Source organism: Numenius arquata, chromosome 8 (genome assembly GCF_964106895.1).
Source record: "Numenius arquata chromosome 8, bNumArq3.hap1.1, whole genome shotgun sequence".
NCBI classification, from domain to species: Eukaryota; Metazoa; Chordata; class Aves; order Charadriiformes; family Scolopacidae; genus Numenius; species Numenius arquata.
In genome coordinates this window covers 17432340-17445413 of record NC_133583.1, presented here as the reverse complement: position 1 = coordinate 17445413, position 13074 = coordinate 17432340, and the positions used below count along the sequence as shown (strand labels likewise).

The 13074-nt window shown below is 38.1% G+C and overlaps 1 protein-coding gene across 21 annotated transcripts in view; it reads left to right on the top strand.

Moving 5' to 3' along the window:
• Nucleotides 1-13074, top strand: part of PBRM1 (polybromo 1) — a 66325-nt gene that overhangs the window by 39841 nt on the left and 13410 nt on the right. For 17 of the 21 annotated variants that reach the window (XM_074152782.1, XM_074152781.1, XM_074152780.1 and 14 more), the window contains 7 exons: nt 1239-1396; nt 2312-2578; nt 3981-4126; nt 4438-4595; nt 5271-5454; nt 6695-6905; nt 10869-11070. In XM_074152782.1, the coding sequence (XP_074008883.1) occupies nt 1239-1396; nt 2312-2578; nt 3981-4126; nt 4438-4595; nt 5271-5454; nt 6695-6905; nt 10869-11070 (1326 nt within the window). The remainder of the gene's footprint in view (nt 1-1238; nt 1397-2311; nt 2579-3980; nt 4127-4437; nt 4596-5270; nt 5455-6694; nt 6906-10868; nt 11071-13074) is intronic. The other 4 variants (XM_074152787.1, XM_074152778.1, XM_074152779.1 and 1 more) reach the window with 2 other exon arrangements.

Below are 13074 nucleotides of genomic sequence, written 5' to 3'. Positions count from 1 at the left end.
GCATTACAGGGACAGATTAAAAAGACTGTCACTCTGAAATTTGGAGAGGATTAATGTAAGGCAGATTATAATTAAGGTTTGCAAAATCACGAAGTGGGTAGATAAGGTGAATGCAGAAATACTGTTTAACAAATCCAGCAGTATTAGAGTTAGAGGGCACTCATTGACACTAATAAATCAGATTAAAACGTGTGAAAGAGTTTTGCTTTATTTTAATAGAGTGGTTAGCGAGCCTCCTGGCTTCCCCAGGAGCTTGTGGAGGCAGATTATATCAGCAGGTTCCAAAATGGGCGAGGCAGGTCCACGTACAACAGGTCTAAACCGAATAATAAAGGGAATAACCAGAAAAAAAATGCCAGTTAAAAGAGAATAACTCTTTAACACCCGTAATGCAATGACTGCAGAAGGAGTGGAATGAGTTACAGAGTGGACAAGATCAAATGCATTCTCCTAATAGCTGGTCCTTCTCACTCAGTTGGATGCAGTGTGTTTGAGTAGGACCATTGGCCAGTTGGATGTTTCTTATGTTCATTTGTCTGCAATGGAGAAAGCGAAACGTGGTTTTTATTCTGGTTCAGTCTACAGATTACAGATTTTCTTTGATTTAGAAAAGTAGTAGATAATTGTAACAAGCTTCAGAGAGGCTGTGGAATCTTCTTCTCTGGAGATATTCCAAACCTGCCTGGAGGCGTTCCTGTCCAACCTGCTCTAGGTGAACTTGCTTTAGGAGTTGGAGTAGCTGATCTCCGAAGGTCCTTTCCAACCCTGGCCATTCTGTGATTCTGTAACTTCTTTATAATTATAATCATTGTTAACAATTTGAATTTGTGACAGCGTAACATGAAAGAAGTAGTTCTTAAAAAACTTGAAACCAATTATCCAAAGTTCTTCAAATAATCAGGTGATTGTTGTGTAGACTTTGAAGCCATTTCAAGGCCTGAAAGTCAAGATTTTTGTTAATAAGAACTGTTTTCTCCTTTATTTTGCTGAAAGTCAGGTTTTACTGGGGAAAAAACAATTGACAGGCTTTCTAAGCAACTTACTTTTCCTTACCTGAAACAGTTAAGGAATCTTGTGCTGTTTTAGAACAGTTTACTCTCAGTGTAAATGAGTACATGGCTGTTAGATTAATCAATCAATCTAGAGTTGTTTTTTCTTGGTCATGCACTAGAGAATATGCAATTTACATCTTTTTCTCTTTCTTTCTCCCTTCTCTTTTTCTTTCTTTTTTATTAAAGGAGAGAAATGGCTCTATGGGTGTTGGTTTTATCGACCAAATGAAACGTTTCATCTTGCAACACGAAAATTCTTGGAGAAAGAAGTTTTTAAAAGTGACTATTACAATAAAGTTCCTGTTAGCAAAATTTTAGGCAAATGTGTGGTCATGTTTGTCAAGGTGAGAGACTATTTAGACTAATTTGTTAAGCAAATAATATGTTCTCTGCTATTTTCTTGAAGAGCTGTAGGCATTCTAACACAGAGGCATTCTACTAATACTTAAATAAAATAGGACTTGCTCCTGTGTACTGTTTGCATTCTTCATTTGCTTCATGAGATGTATAGTTCATCCTAGTGGTGGTGTTTCCTGGTGCTGGTTGGTTTGTAGAATCATATGCTTATTAGATAATTAGTTAGCTGATTTTTTTAGAGCATGCAGTAGAGAAATTGCAGGTAACTTCTTGAAGATTCCCATAAAAGGATGTAGATACAGGTTTGAAAGAGAAGGAAAATTGAATGGCGTGGTAAGAGGATGAAGTCTTTCATCTCTGTCTCAAGTTTGATTCCACATCATCCTTGTGCTGAGGATTTTTGGCTTTTTCGCAACATACCCATCTTGGCCGGTTTTTTGAAGGTAGTGTGTTTGTATGGAATGAAGTGCTGCAGCCGCTGAGCACATGAGTGGGTATCACGGTCACATATCAATGAGCATGGATCTTACTCCCTTCCTCCCCCCAAACTTGGTGGTTGTGTCCTCTTTCCAAGTCAAAGCTCAGAAATGTTGTAAAGGTGGTTTTAGGCTGCAGATCTTGTACTTGTTAATATACTGGTTTGGTAAACGAATAAAACCAAACTTTTCTTACATGATAACCTGTACTGAATTTAGCCTCTTCTCTAAGCGTGGGATTACTTGTTTTTTGCTTTTAATTTTTAGTGTAATTTGGATGTCAAACTGGAAGAAAAGAACTCAGCAGAAAGGCATTATTAGTCTAAAAGTGTTTCTGACAGAAGTGTAGAAAAAAATCAGGAAGCATGAGAGGGTGTTCGCTGTGTGTGTTGCTGGAAGACTTCAAATTTTTTCTTCAATCTGCAGGAATATTTTAAATTGTGTCCTGAAAACTTCAGAGATGAGGATGTCTATGTCTGTGAGTCACGTTATTCTGCAAAGACAAAATCTTTTAAAAAGATTAAACTGTGGACTATGCCTGTAAGCTCTGTAAGATTTGTCCCACGAGACGTGCCCCTGCCTGTGGTCCGTGTTGCTTCTGTGTTTGCTAATACAGACAAAGTGGATGAGGAGAAACACGCTGAAACATTGGAGGACAGTAAGGTGGGAGAAAGTATCCTTCATCTTGAGAAGGTACGTGAGATAACACGTGGAACATCGGTTTTGTTTGACAGATAAAGAACGACAAAATGTGAGCCCTCATGACTTCAGTTTCACAGCATCCAGACACAATAAGACATAATAAATGTAATGTTTGTTATCAATTGTTACACGTATTTGTAAATAAATACAAAACATATAAACAGACTAAACAGAAACTAAACTTTGTATGTACTTGCTAGATTCTACAAATGCTTTCTTGTGATCATGTGAAGAGGTTGGAGTTCTTTTTTCCACATCTGAAAAGAAAATTACACTTTTGCTGTAAAGCTTGCCTTAAGCCTAAAGAATCAGTAGAACTAAAAGTCTAATTGTAGTTCATGGCAATGTTGAAGTGCTTTATTATGTAGTATTTCAGTAAAATAGTAGCTAGGCAGCAGTAAGCAATACATAATATTCTGCTGTTTGTAATGTATTTATGGTTGATAACTGAGCTGTTTATTGTCGAAATGCTTAAAAATATTTCTGTCCAACATACTGGGTAAAATTTTTTATTGTGTTTAGAGTCATAAAAGCAGTGAATTAAATGTATTAAATTCAATTAAATTGAATTAAATTTATCTAAAATAAATCCAGAGCCATAAAAAAAAATAAACGTAGAGTCATAAAATAAATGCCCTTTACATTGAGTTCTCTAAGAGAACCTCAGAACACAATCCCCAGCATGCTCACTGTCAGCTTTAATCAGACACTTAGTATGTATTATTGTATCTGTTCACATCATGACAAAGGAACGAATTATTTCTGCCAAGAGATTGAAAACTTGTAGGGCCTTTTCCTTCCACACCCTGGGGAGATAGCTTGTGTTTTCATTGGTTTGCTGAAATCCTAGACAAAAAGGTCAAATGAGGCACAATGTGAGTTTTGATTAAAAAGTAAAAAATTAAATAGGGCAAATGGTATGAATTTGCAGGCAATAACTTGGAGTGTCCATATCATTGTATATGAGAGTTGAATCGTTAAATTTCTGTGTATGTTATCTTGGTCATATACTCAAAATGTGTAACTTAATACACTCTTAAGCATGTTATTCTGCTTTAAAACAAACCATCAAAATAAGCTGAAAAGGCTTGGCTTGGCCAGTTTACTTTGAACCAGTAAAACAGAGAAGGACCTGTAAATTACTGTTCTGGCAAAATTACAGCTTTATGAAGTAGGAAAGCTTGCTACCTACACGGAGGGTAGCTTTGGCTTTTGCTACTTCATTTTTAAGTTTCAAGGCCCCTCACTTTCACATGTACAGTTCTGTTTAGTGTTTACCTATTATTGATAACGTAAAGATAGAGCAACGTCTTTCATTTGCACCTGGCATCTTTTTATCTATGTGTTTGGTTTTCCTTCTTCCACAAGTTTCTAAACGCATATTCTTCTGCAGGACAAAGAAGATGTTCCGGTAGAAATGTCCAATGGAGAACCTGGTTGCCATTACTTTGAACAGCTCTGCTACAATGACATGTGGCTTAAGGTTGGAGACTGTGTCTTCATAAAATCCCATGGGTTAGTGCGACCTCGGGTAGGAAGGTAGGTGCAACTTCTTTATTTGCAGTTTGTGTCTATAAAAATAACTTGGAAAAAAGATGAGCTTCTTGCAAAAAGTATAAAAGAGGATTGGAAAAAATCTTGTGAATGAAGCTAATGTTACACGCTCTTAAAAGATTGAGGTAGAAGTTTGCCTGCCTAATAAAAAGGTGGTAAGGGTTGTATAGTTGGAATAGGCTGTTCTTCTATACTTATTTTTAGTGACTGTCCTCCTGAACAACCTAGTGCGTCCAGCTGTCTCGTTTAGGAGGGGTGGCCTTTCATTTATGTCGGTGGTTTGGTTTTCTTTCCAGAATTGAAAAGATGTGGGTGCGAGATGGAGCTGCATATTTCTTTGGTCCAATCTTCATACATCCTGAAGAAACTGAACATGAACCAACTAAAATGTTCTACAAGAAGGAAGTGTTTTTGAGTAACTTGGAGGAGACGTGTCCGATGACTTGCATTTTGGGTAATTATTAGCAACTTCAAATTTACTCTTTTCCTATGCAATCTGAAGTGATTTATAGCTATGTGTAGGCTTGATTCCAAGTATATTTTTTTCAATTGAGTGGGGGAGGAGAGATGATTCAGTCCATTTCTAATATGCATTCCTGTCTTTGGGATCTGTAGTGAGAATTTTCACTATAAGGAAGCTTTCTTACCATAAGGGAATTACACATACGGTGTCAAAGTGAACGTTGTCTGCAGCCAGAGAACAGAAAACTGCATTATTCTTGCTTATTAATGTAATTATTCCAGTATGTGTTACCTGGAAAGTCAGTCCAGGAGGAGGTTGAAATTTGTTTTGTTGCATAGGATGATGATTATGTACTTTGTTTTGTAGTTATGATGCTGTGCTAAATATAGTTAACAACTAGTGATCATGGTGGCTTTTTATTTTACAGGTTTTCTTGTTCTTTAAAAAAAATCCAGAAGCTGCATGAAGTTCATCTAGGTTTCTTTTGAATGGCATTATTTAATAGGGGTATCAATTGATGTATTTCCTGTAGTTGGGCCAAATACCGGGAATCTTCCAAACTTACAAAACTTGACTTCCAGACTGGCAAAAACTTGAGTTTCCATGCTTTTTGTAAAATGCCTGCAAGTGCGGCTGCCTTCTTACCCAGCTCTTTCATTTCTGCAGGGAAGTGTGCTGTTCTGTCGTTCAAAGACTTCCTCTCCTGCAGACCAACAGAAATCTCTGAAAATGATGTTTTTCTCTGTGAGAGCCGCTACAATGAAAGCGACAAACAGATGAAGAAATTTAAAGGGCTGAAGAGGTTTTCACTCTCTGCGAAAGTTGTAGATGACGAAATATACTATTTTAGGTAAAAATGTGATGGGAATGTGAGGGTTAGCTGAGCATTTTTCTGTGTTGTGGTGGACTGATGCTGGTGGGCAGCTAAGCCCCCACCCAGCCACTCGCTCACTCCCCCACAGCAGGATCAGGGAGGGAACTGAAAGGGCAAAAGGAATTAAAACTCATGGGTCAAGATGAAGACAGTTTAATAAGAGAAGCAAAGCTGCACATGCAAACAAAGTGAAATAAGGCATTAATTCACTACTTTCCATCGCGAGGCAGATGTTTAGCTGTTGCCTGGAAAGCAGAATCTCAGCACATGTAATGGTTACTTGGAAAGACAAATGCTTTAACCCCGAATGTCCCCCCTTCTTCCTCCTTTCCCCCAGCTTTTATCGCTGAGCATGATGTCATATGGTATGGAATATCCCTTTGGTAAGTTTGGGTCAGCTCTCCTGGTTGTCTCCCCTCCCAGCTTCTTGCCCAACCCCGGCCTGTTTGCTGGGGGGCAGAGTGGGGAAAAGAAAAGGCCTTAATGATGTGCCAACACTCTTCAGCAATAACTACAACATCGATGTGTTACCAACACTGTCGTGGTCACAAATCCAAAGCACAGCACCTTACGGACTACTATGCAGAAAATTAACTCCATCCCAGCCAAACGCACTACGTATATAAAAGTCATAGTTGTAGGAGGGGATTAATTTTGACTAATCACAGTTTTGGAAAGAAGTCCAGATAACATCAGTCTTTTCATGGTTTTAATACCGGTAGATGTTTTCTTTTTCTTCTCCCGACTTTAGTAAAAGTCGTTACATGATCAGATTGGTAAATTCTTTTGGATGTCATTAAAATACTTAAGTCATCATTATGGATAATAAATGTTCCAGTTGGTGAACATTGATATTAATAAAAATACTAAGTTCTAACTTAAGTAAAAAGTAAAATCTAAGGAATATGTGGTGTTAACTGCCTTCTATTGCAAAATGAAGTATTTGCTGCATTGAAATCCCCTTCTAACTCACAAAAAATAAAAAAATCCCAACCTTCAAACAAGTGACTGACGTGAAAAACTGTCCATGGACACCACGTGATTTCTTCTCAGTGTTCTGAAAGGAAGCACAGACACATCCCAAGTCACCATTGTTTCCATGTTGTTCAATGATAAAGGAAGAAAAAGTTGGTTTTCTCTTAAAAAATACATGCTATCTCCTGTGAAGCATGAGTGTATTCTCATCTGCTTTTTATCTTCCTCCTCCACCTTTCAGAAAACCCATAGTTCCTCAGAAGGAACCATCTCCACTACTGGAAAAGAAGATTCAGCAGCTAGAAGCAAAATTTGCTGAATTGGAAGGAGGTGATGAAGATATGGAAGAGATGGGAGAAGAGGAAGGTGATATGACTGAAACACCTTCTATGCCTCAGCTTCAGACCCCATTAGCTAGTGATTTGGATATAATGCCTTATACTCCACCACAGGTAAGGATCTTCCCTGAGAAACCATTAAGCCTTTATATTCTGCATTCTTTCAGCAACCAAAGAAACAGTAAAATTTTATCACATACACGAAAGAGATTTACAATTCAGTTGACAAGTCAATGGAATAAATTACACGGAACAGTTTTGGCATATCCAATATGATATCCAGGTGATAATATTTAAGTCCATTAAAATATTTTTAAAGGAAATCATTCAGTTGAGGCAAATGTTCTAGGGTACAGTTTTGTATCACATGTTAATGTTATTTCTAATCAGTAGGTTTTCTATGATGCTTGTTCAGAAATACCAGGTCCTTATATTAAACATAAAGTTGGAATATAAGTGTTCAATTGTAATTCTCAATTTACCTACCACCCATTTTTAAACTTTTCCTTGAATTCCAAAAAAATCTAGCATTTTGGGTGTTATGGTTTTGCTACAGTTTTAGAAAACACTGTTCATCATTCTCAAAGGGGAAAAAAGAATCACTGTTTTAGTATTGAATTACCATTTTTACTTGGAAATAAGAACTTGTTAAAAAAAGTTAGAAGAACTGGATATCCTAGAAGCTTTAGTGTTAATTTGCTGATAAATGGATAGGAGGTAAATAAGGAATCTTGTGCCGTTATATGGTGCTCGACTGCGGCAGGAGTTGCTGCTGCTGCTTAAATGGGGGACTTTGGAGCTCCTTCCCTCTCTGGCTGGGTTTCTTACCCAAGCCCTCGTTATTCATGTGACTGAGTATTGAAGGAGGGTGAGGAACTGCTTTAATTGGAAATTAACCAAACCAAAAGAGTGTGTTTGCAACTGGATTAAACCCGTTATCTGTCTCATCACCTTGCCACATTCAGGCTAATGCCAGCATTAAAGAGGCAACAGGAATGACCTGCTGGGAACAGGAGGGAGTGCCAGATCATTTTGTAACTGGCAATATGGATTTCTGCTGCATTACATTGGCTGTAAAGTGAAAACCTCCTTGGTAGTTGAAGAAATTACGTGACTCCTGGATAGAAACAGCTGTCTTTGTATGTCATGAAAAATATAGGATGACATTGAAAGCTTTAGCTTGGTTTGATTGTGATTTTTGCCATGTGGGCAAACCACCAAATGCATTTTCCTGTGCAAGGCTCTCTCACTGCTCTGGTTTTAACATGCTGAATTTCATAAGTAGCATGAAAACTCCTGCAGCGTATAAGGAATAGAAAGCATGTTACCAGCATTAACAAACGTAAAACTTTAGAAAGGGAAAGGTAACTTTTTATAAATCAAAATATTACCATTGTTAAGCATGGCATCTTCCAAAAGCAGTTTAAATAGGGATCATTGAACACTAAAGATGTCTTCTCAATCTGCCTTCTGCAGCATTCACTGTCTTTTGATCCCCTTTGCTTTCTGTCTTTTTACATAGCTGTGTTTTGCTCAGATTCACTTGAGAAGTTTTATTTAAATACTAATATAGAATATTTCTTTAAAAAGCCAGATTGATAGTTGCATTATTTTATTTTTTTAAAATAGTTTGTAATGGGACAGCAGAGCTTTCAGGATAACTGGTGAGAAGTCAGGCTCAGTGGATATATACCTTTAGACAGGTGTGAACTCAAGTCTAGAACTTGAACTTAAAAAAAAAACCAAACCAACCAACCAACCAAAAACAAATAAGGAGACCTGAAGAGGATCAATAGTAATGCACACTAAGAAGTGAGTGATGATACCAAGTGCCCTGGCAGATTCCTCACTGCTGATTTGGAAAGAAAAGGCATGTTGTTTCTGAGCTGGCATTCAGAGCACAATTTAACTCTGGTGGAGAGATAACTAACACACAGCGCAGAAATAAACTTTCTTCTTCAGATAATCTCTTCTATTTATGTCCCCAGTGAAAAGTGTCCTTTTAAACAGAGCTCCTAGGTAAAAGGCATGTGTTTGCTTCATGTTCTCTTAAATGTATAGAATTTTATTTATGAACTATTAAACTCCAGAACTTTTAAAGTATTTTTTCTCTTCATAACAGAGAAGCTCTTAGTACACCTAAGGGTAGAAGGAGTCAAGGCAAGTGAATACATGGTATTGTGGGGCTTCACAAACAGGTGGATGATGGTCTCCTGCTGCAGTTTGTTGTGAATCAAGCAGAACCTAAAAAAGAAAAAGATGTGGAACTTTTTGCTTTATCAGTATGGCTGAGAAAAGGCATAAAAGGGGGTCCTGGTTTATTTCTTCTCTTAACACATCTAATATGTGCAGTTATCGGACTCAGATGGAAAAGATTCTGTTCATCTAAAAATGTTTGTATCAGAGATGTAAAAGAACAGAAAATATGAGAGTCAAATTCAGAATTCAGAAACAGTCCTGTTTGCCCTTCCAAACTGGTGGGTAGGCTTTTACATTAGATTACTGTTATTGAAACTGTTGCAAGCACTGTAAAGGCAAAACCAGCTGATAAACTTGTATGTATTTAAGTGCAGATGTATAAGAGGGCAAATCTTAGAATGGTTAGAGTTGGAAGGGACTTAAAGATCATCAAGTTCTAACCCCCAAATATGTCATTAGATTTTCCTGTTTCTGAATTGAGAACTCTCCATCTGCCAACGTGGGCTTGCCTGCGAAGCCAGAGTGAGTTGTGTGTGCCCTGTGTGTCATCCCAGAACCTGCGAGGAGTTCTCTTCCCTTCTTCCATCGTAGAGATAAACCTAGAGATAAACCTTTCCTCCCAAAAAGACAAGTGTTGTCTTTAGGTTCATAATGAAAAGATTAAGAGTGGGTTGCCATTTGAAAATAATTACAGGGAAGTTTGGAATAACATACAAGTATGCCTCAGTTTATCTAGTGCCTGGCTTAATTTGATGAGCAAGACTTTTTAAGCATCTTGGTATCACTGAAGCTTTGTTTTTATCTGAGAGAAGAGTGAACTGCAGGGTCAAAGTGGTAAATAGGGGGAGTTAGTAACATGGCCGGAAATTTGTAATGTTCGGGATATGAGAAGGGCCTTTTGAGGGTTTTGGTATGATGTTACACATGTGGGCCTTATTGATTAGAGTATGGGTGAATTATGGTCTCCTCTGACAAATATTGGTGGAAGGATCCTTCAAAAAGGGCGTTCCAGCTGTGGTTGTGAGAATAGGTTAAATTTTCTGATGGGTGAACATCAAGGAGCTCTCAACAGGAGCATCCATAGTAGGAAAACAAAGGAGCAGAAGTTTTTTTACCCATCAACGTATAGAATGTGATGTCAACCTGTTGTGCCGGTAAACAGTGGTCAGCAAAACTGGGCTTTGGGTTTTTCAGGGAGAAATGGCTACTTACGTAATGAGAGGTGAACACTAGAGAGAAAGGAAAGTCTATCAGGCAAAATCGAGAAGACGTAGGGGTGAGAAGAGTGGGAGATGGAGCCAGGGAGCGTAGGGATTGCAAAGGCCCAGGAGGAAACGGGGAAGCATCTCCCTAAAATGTGCTATGGCAAATAAAATGTTTTACTCAACTTGTGTTGGCAATATTTCTGGACAGCATAACGCATGAATTCTGTGACATAACACAATTACTTTTATTCTCTTCTGGAATTTCAAATTGTCACTTATTTGCCAGTCAGCCTTCCTTAGTCCTGTCATTCAGTTTGGAGTGATTTTAGCTAGTAGTAAGCATTCTGTGTTGTCTTACTGAGAATTTTTTGAAGCCTCAGTTGTAAAGGTGACATTATGTCTGGAAGGATTGAAAAGAATCAGAACATTGTGATTTTTTTCTTAATTTTTTTTTTTCATGTGTACTTTTCATAAGTGTGTGTGTGTATGCTCTTGTCATGCATCAGTAGATGCCATCTCTCTTCAGGGGCTGTAAGGTTGGATGGTCCTTATGCAAATAGGTTGAAAAGAAATGCAGGAACATTCTTAAATCCTGTTTCTTACAGCTTTGAATGTTGTATGTCAAGTAGTTTCTCTTTTGTACACTTGTGGTCATAACTGCTTTTTCTCACAGTCCACTCCCAAGTCTGTTAAGGGCAGCACCAAGAAGGAGGGATCAAAGAGGAAGATCAACATGAGTGGGTACATCTTGTTTAGCAGCGAGATGAGAGCTGTGATTAAAGCTCAGCACCCAGACTACTCCTTTGGAGAGCTCAGCAGACTCGTAGGAACTGAATGGAGAAACTTGGAAGCAACAAAGAAAGCAGAGTATGAAGGTAAATAAAAACTAAGATGCTAAACTCTTCTCTGCTTTTGTTCTTTCTCAACACATCACTACTGTTATTCAGATGACAGGTTTAATAAAAGAAGATATTTATGTTTGTGTTCTGGACGTACCTTAAAGAGAAGTTCATATTGAGAGATGGCTGAAGAGGAGCAAAGAGCATGTTTAAGTTATATAGTGCACAACTGATAATGTAAATGTCTTTGCCACAAATAACAAATGAACAAAGACCAAGAAAATAGGGACAAATTAGAAGTAAAGAGGCATGAAGCCCCTGGGCTGGAAGTCAGTTGGAAAAATGGTTTGTGAAAGTTTCCTTAAAGGAAGACTTGGGGGAATTTTGGACAAGAAGCATTTCAGAGCTGTAGTGGCAGGTAAGAAGGCCTACAGTGGAGTGGGAAAAAGTTCTTTGATTAACAGTACTTAGAGTCCTAAAAAGCTTTGATAGAACAAAATCAAGGATACAGAATCTGTTATGATACTGTAAATAGTATTGTTCAGTCTCAGTATTAATCAACTGTTGTAACTGATTTTGTTAAGAGATTTCATATCCTGAAGTGAGCCTAGTAATATTTCATAGGCATGAGATACTTTAGACCTTTCTCTCTCTCTTTCTTTCTTTCTTTCTTTCCTACTGATACTGGTCATTGTGTTTCAACTTTGATTAAAATAAAATACAATTGATACTTAACAGCAGCCCCTTACCCAAGCCAAATACATTGGCTTAACATCTGTAGTTACTACTCTAGTAATAATGTGTCAACACTTCCAATATAAAACCCATTTTTTTTTAAACAACTGTTGCAATTTTATTGGAAGAAAATGCTGCTTTGGATAGGAAAGTTTCAAAACCTGAGAAAGTTATTGCCCAATTAAGTTATAACTTTGCTTTTTTAAAAACGAGATTTGATAGGTTTTCTGTATAGTCATAACTTAAAGGCCGCTTTGATATTCAAAGTAGAAGTTCGCACAATATCACTTTCCACCCTCAGCTGTCTCAGTCCTTTCCAAATTTGCAGTAGTACCTCTTTGCAATTTTGGAGAGTAACACAGCACCCCCCGGCTATGTGCAAGTGTTCTTTGCAGATGCTGTGAAGGGAAATGGTAATGCTCTTTCCTTGGGGAAGTAGTGGCCTTACTTTTTTCCTGTCGTAGTTTCCTTTTACACCCTTCTAGTTTTGTGTGGTGTCTTTTTATTGTCAGGTCCCTCCTTACAGCCTAATTCTTAAGCAGTAGGATGGTAAGCACGTCATCGCTTCCTACCTTAGAGCCGCTTGATGTCTTGCACCCTCCAGGGACCCATAGCTGTAATGTGCTGGTAGCAGCAGTGTCTGTCTACTGTGTTAATGATTGCCTAGGTGCTTCCATTTTAATCCTCTTTCTCATTTAAAATTTTCCAAAGCTTTTGTGTTTTGGGCTGCAGTTTCTCTGGCTTGTTATCTGCCCAGAATTAGACTTACTTTTTTGTTTTTGAGGGGATGGGATGGGGTTACAAAGCGTCCAAAATGTGTTTGCTTACCATGCATGAAATGAAAGAAACTCCTCTCCTTCCACTGTGACGAGTCAAAATTCACGTGCTCTCTAGTGTGGACGTGCACCAGGGGCCAGGGAACAGGCATGGTTTGACACCTCAGTGCAAAAGCGCCTTTCCATGTTCTGGTGAAAAGTAGTTTGCATTTTAGATCCATTTTGACCCACTGAAAATGTCAGTTGGTATATGTGCAGGGTAACAGTTGGGGGTTTTTTTAGCAATAGTTGAGCAAAGAACAGACTGCATTGGAAATGCCTGCATGGCTAACTGTACTGTGAAAACTCCTCAAAAGAAAATAAAATAACACACGGGAGTGAGGTAAAAGTCTGTTTTAAGGAAGAGCTCTGTTCAAAGTAGAATGTCTCTTTCCTGTCTCTTGAGATGGGTGGAAACGTTGTTTGAATGATCTCAAGTCCTGGCCTTAATGATTTGGGTTTAGTGTTGAGTATTAAGGTGAACGCTCAA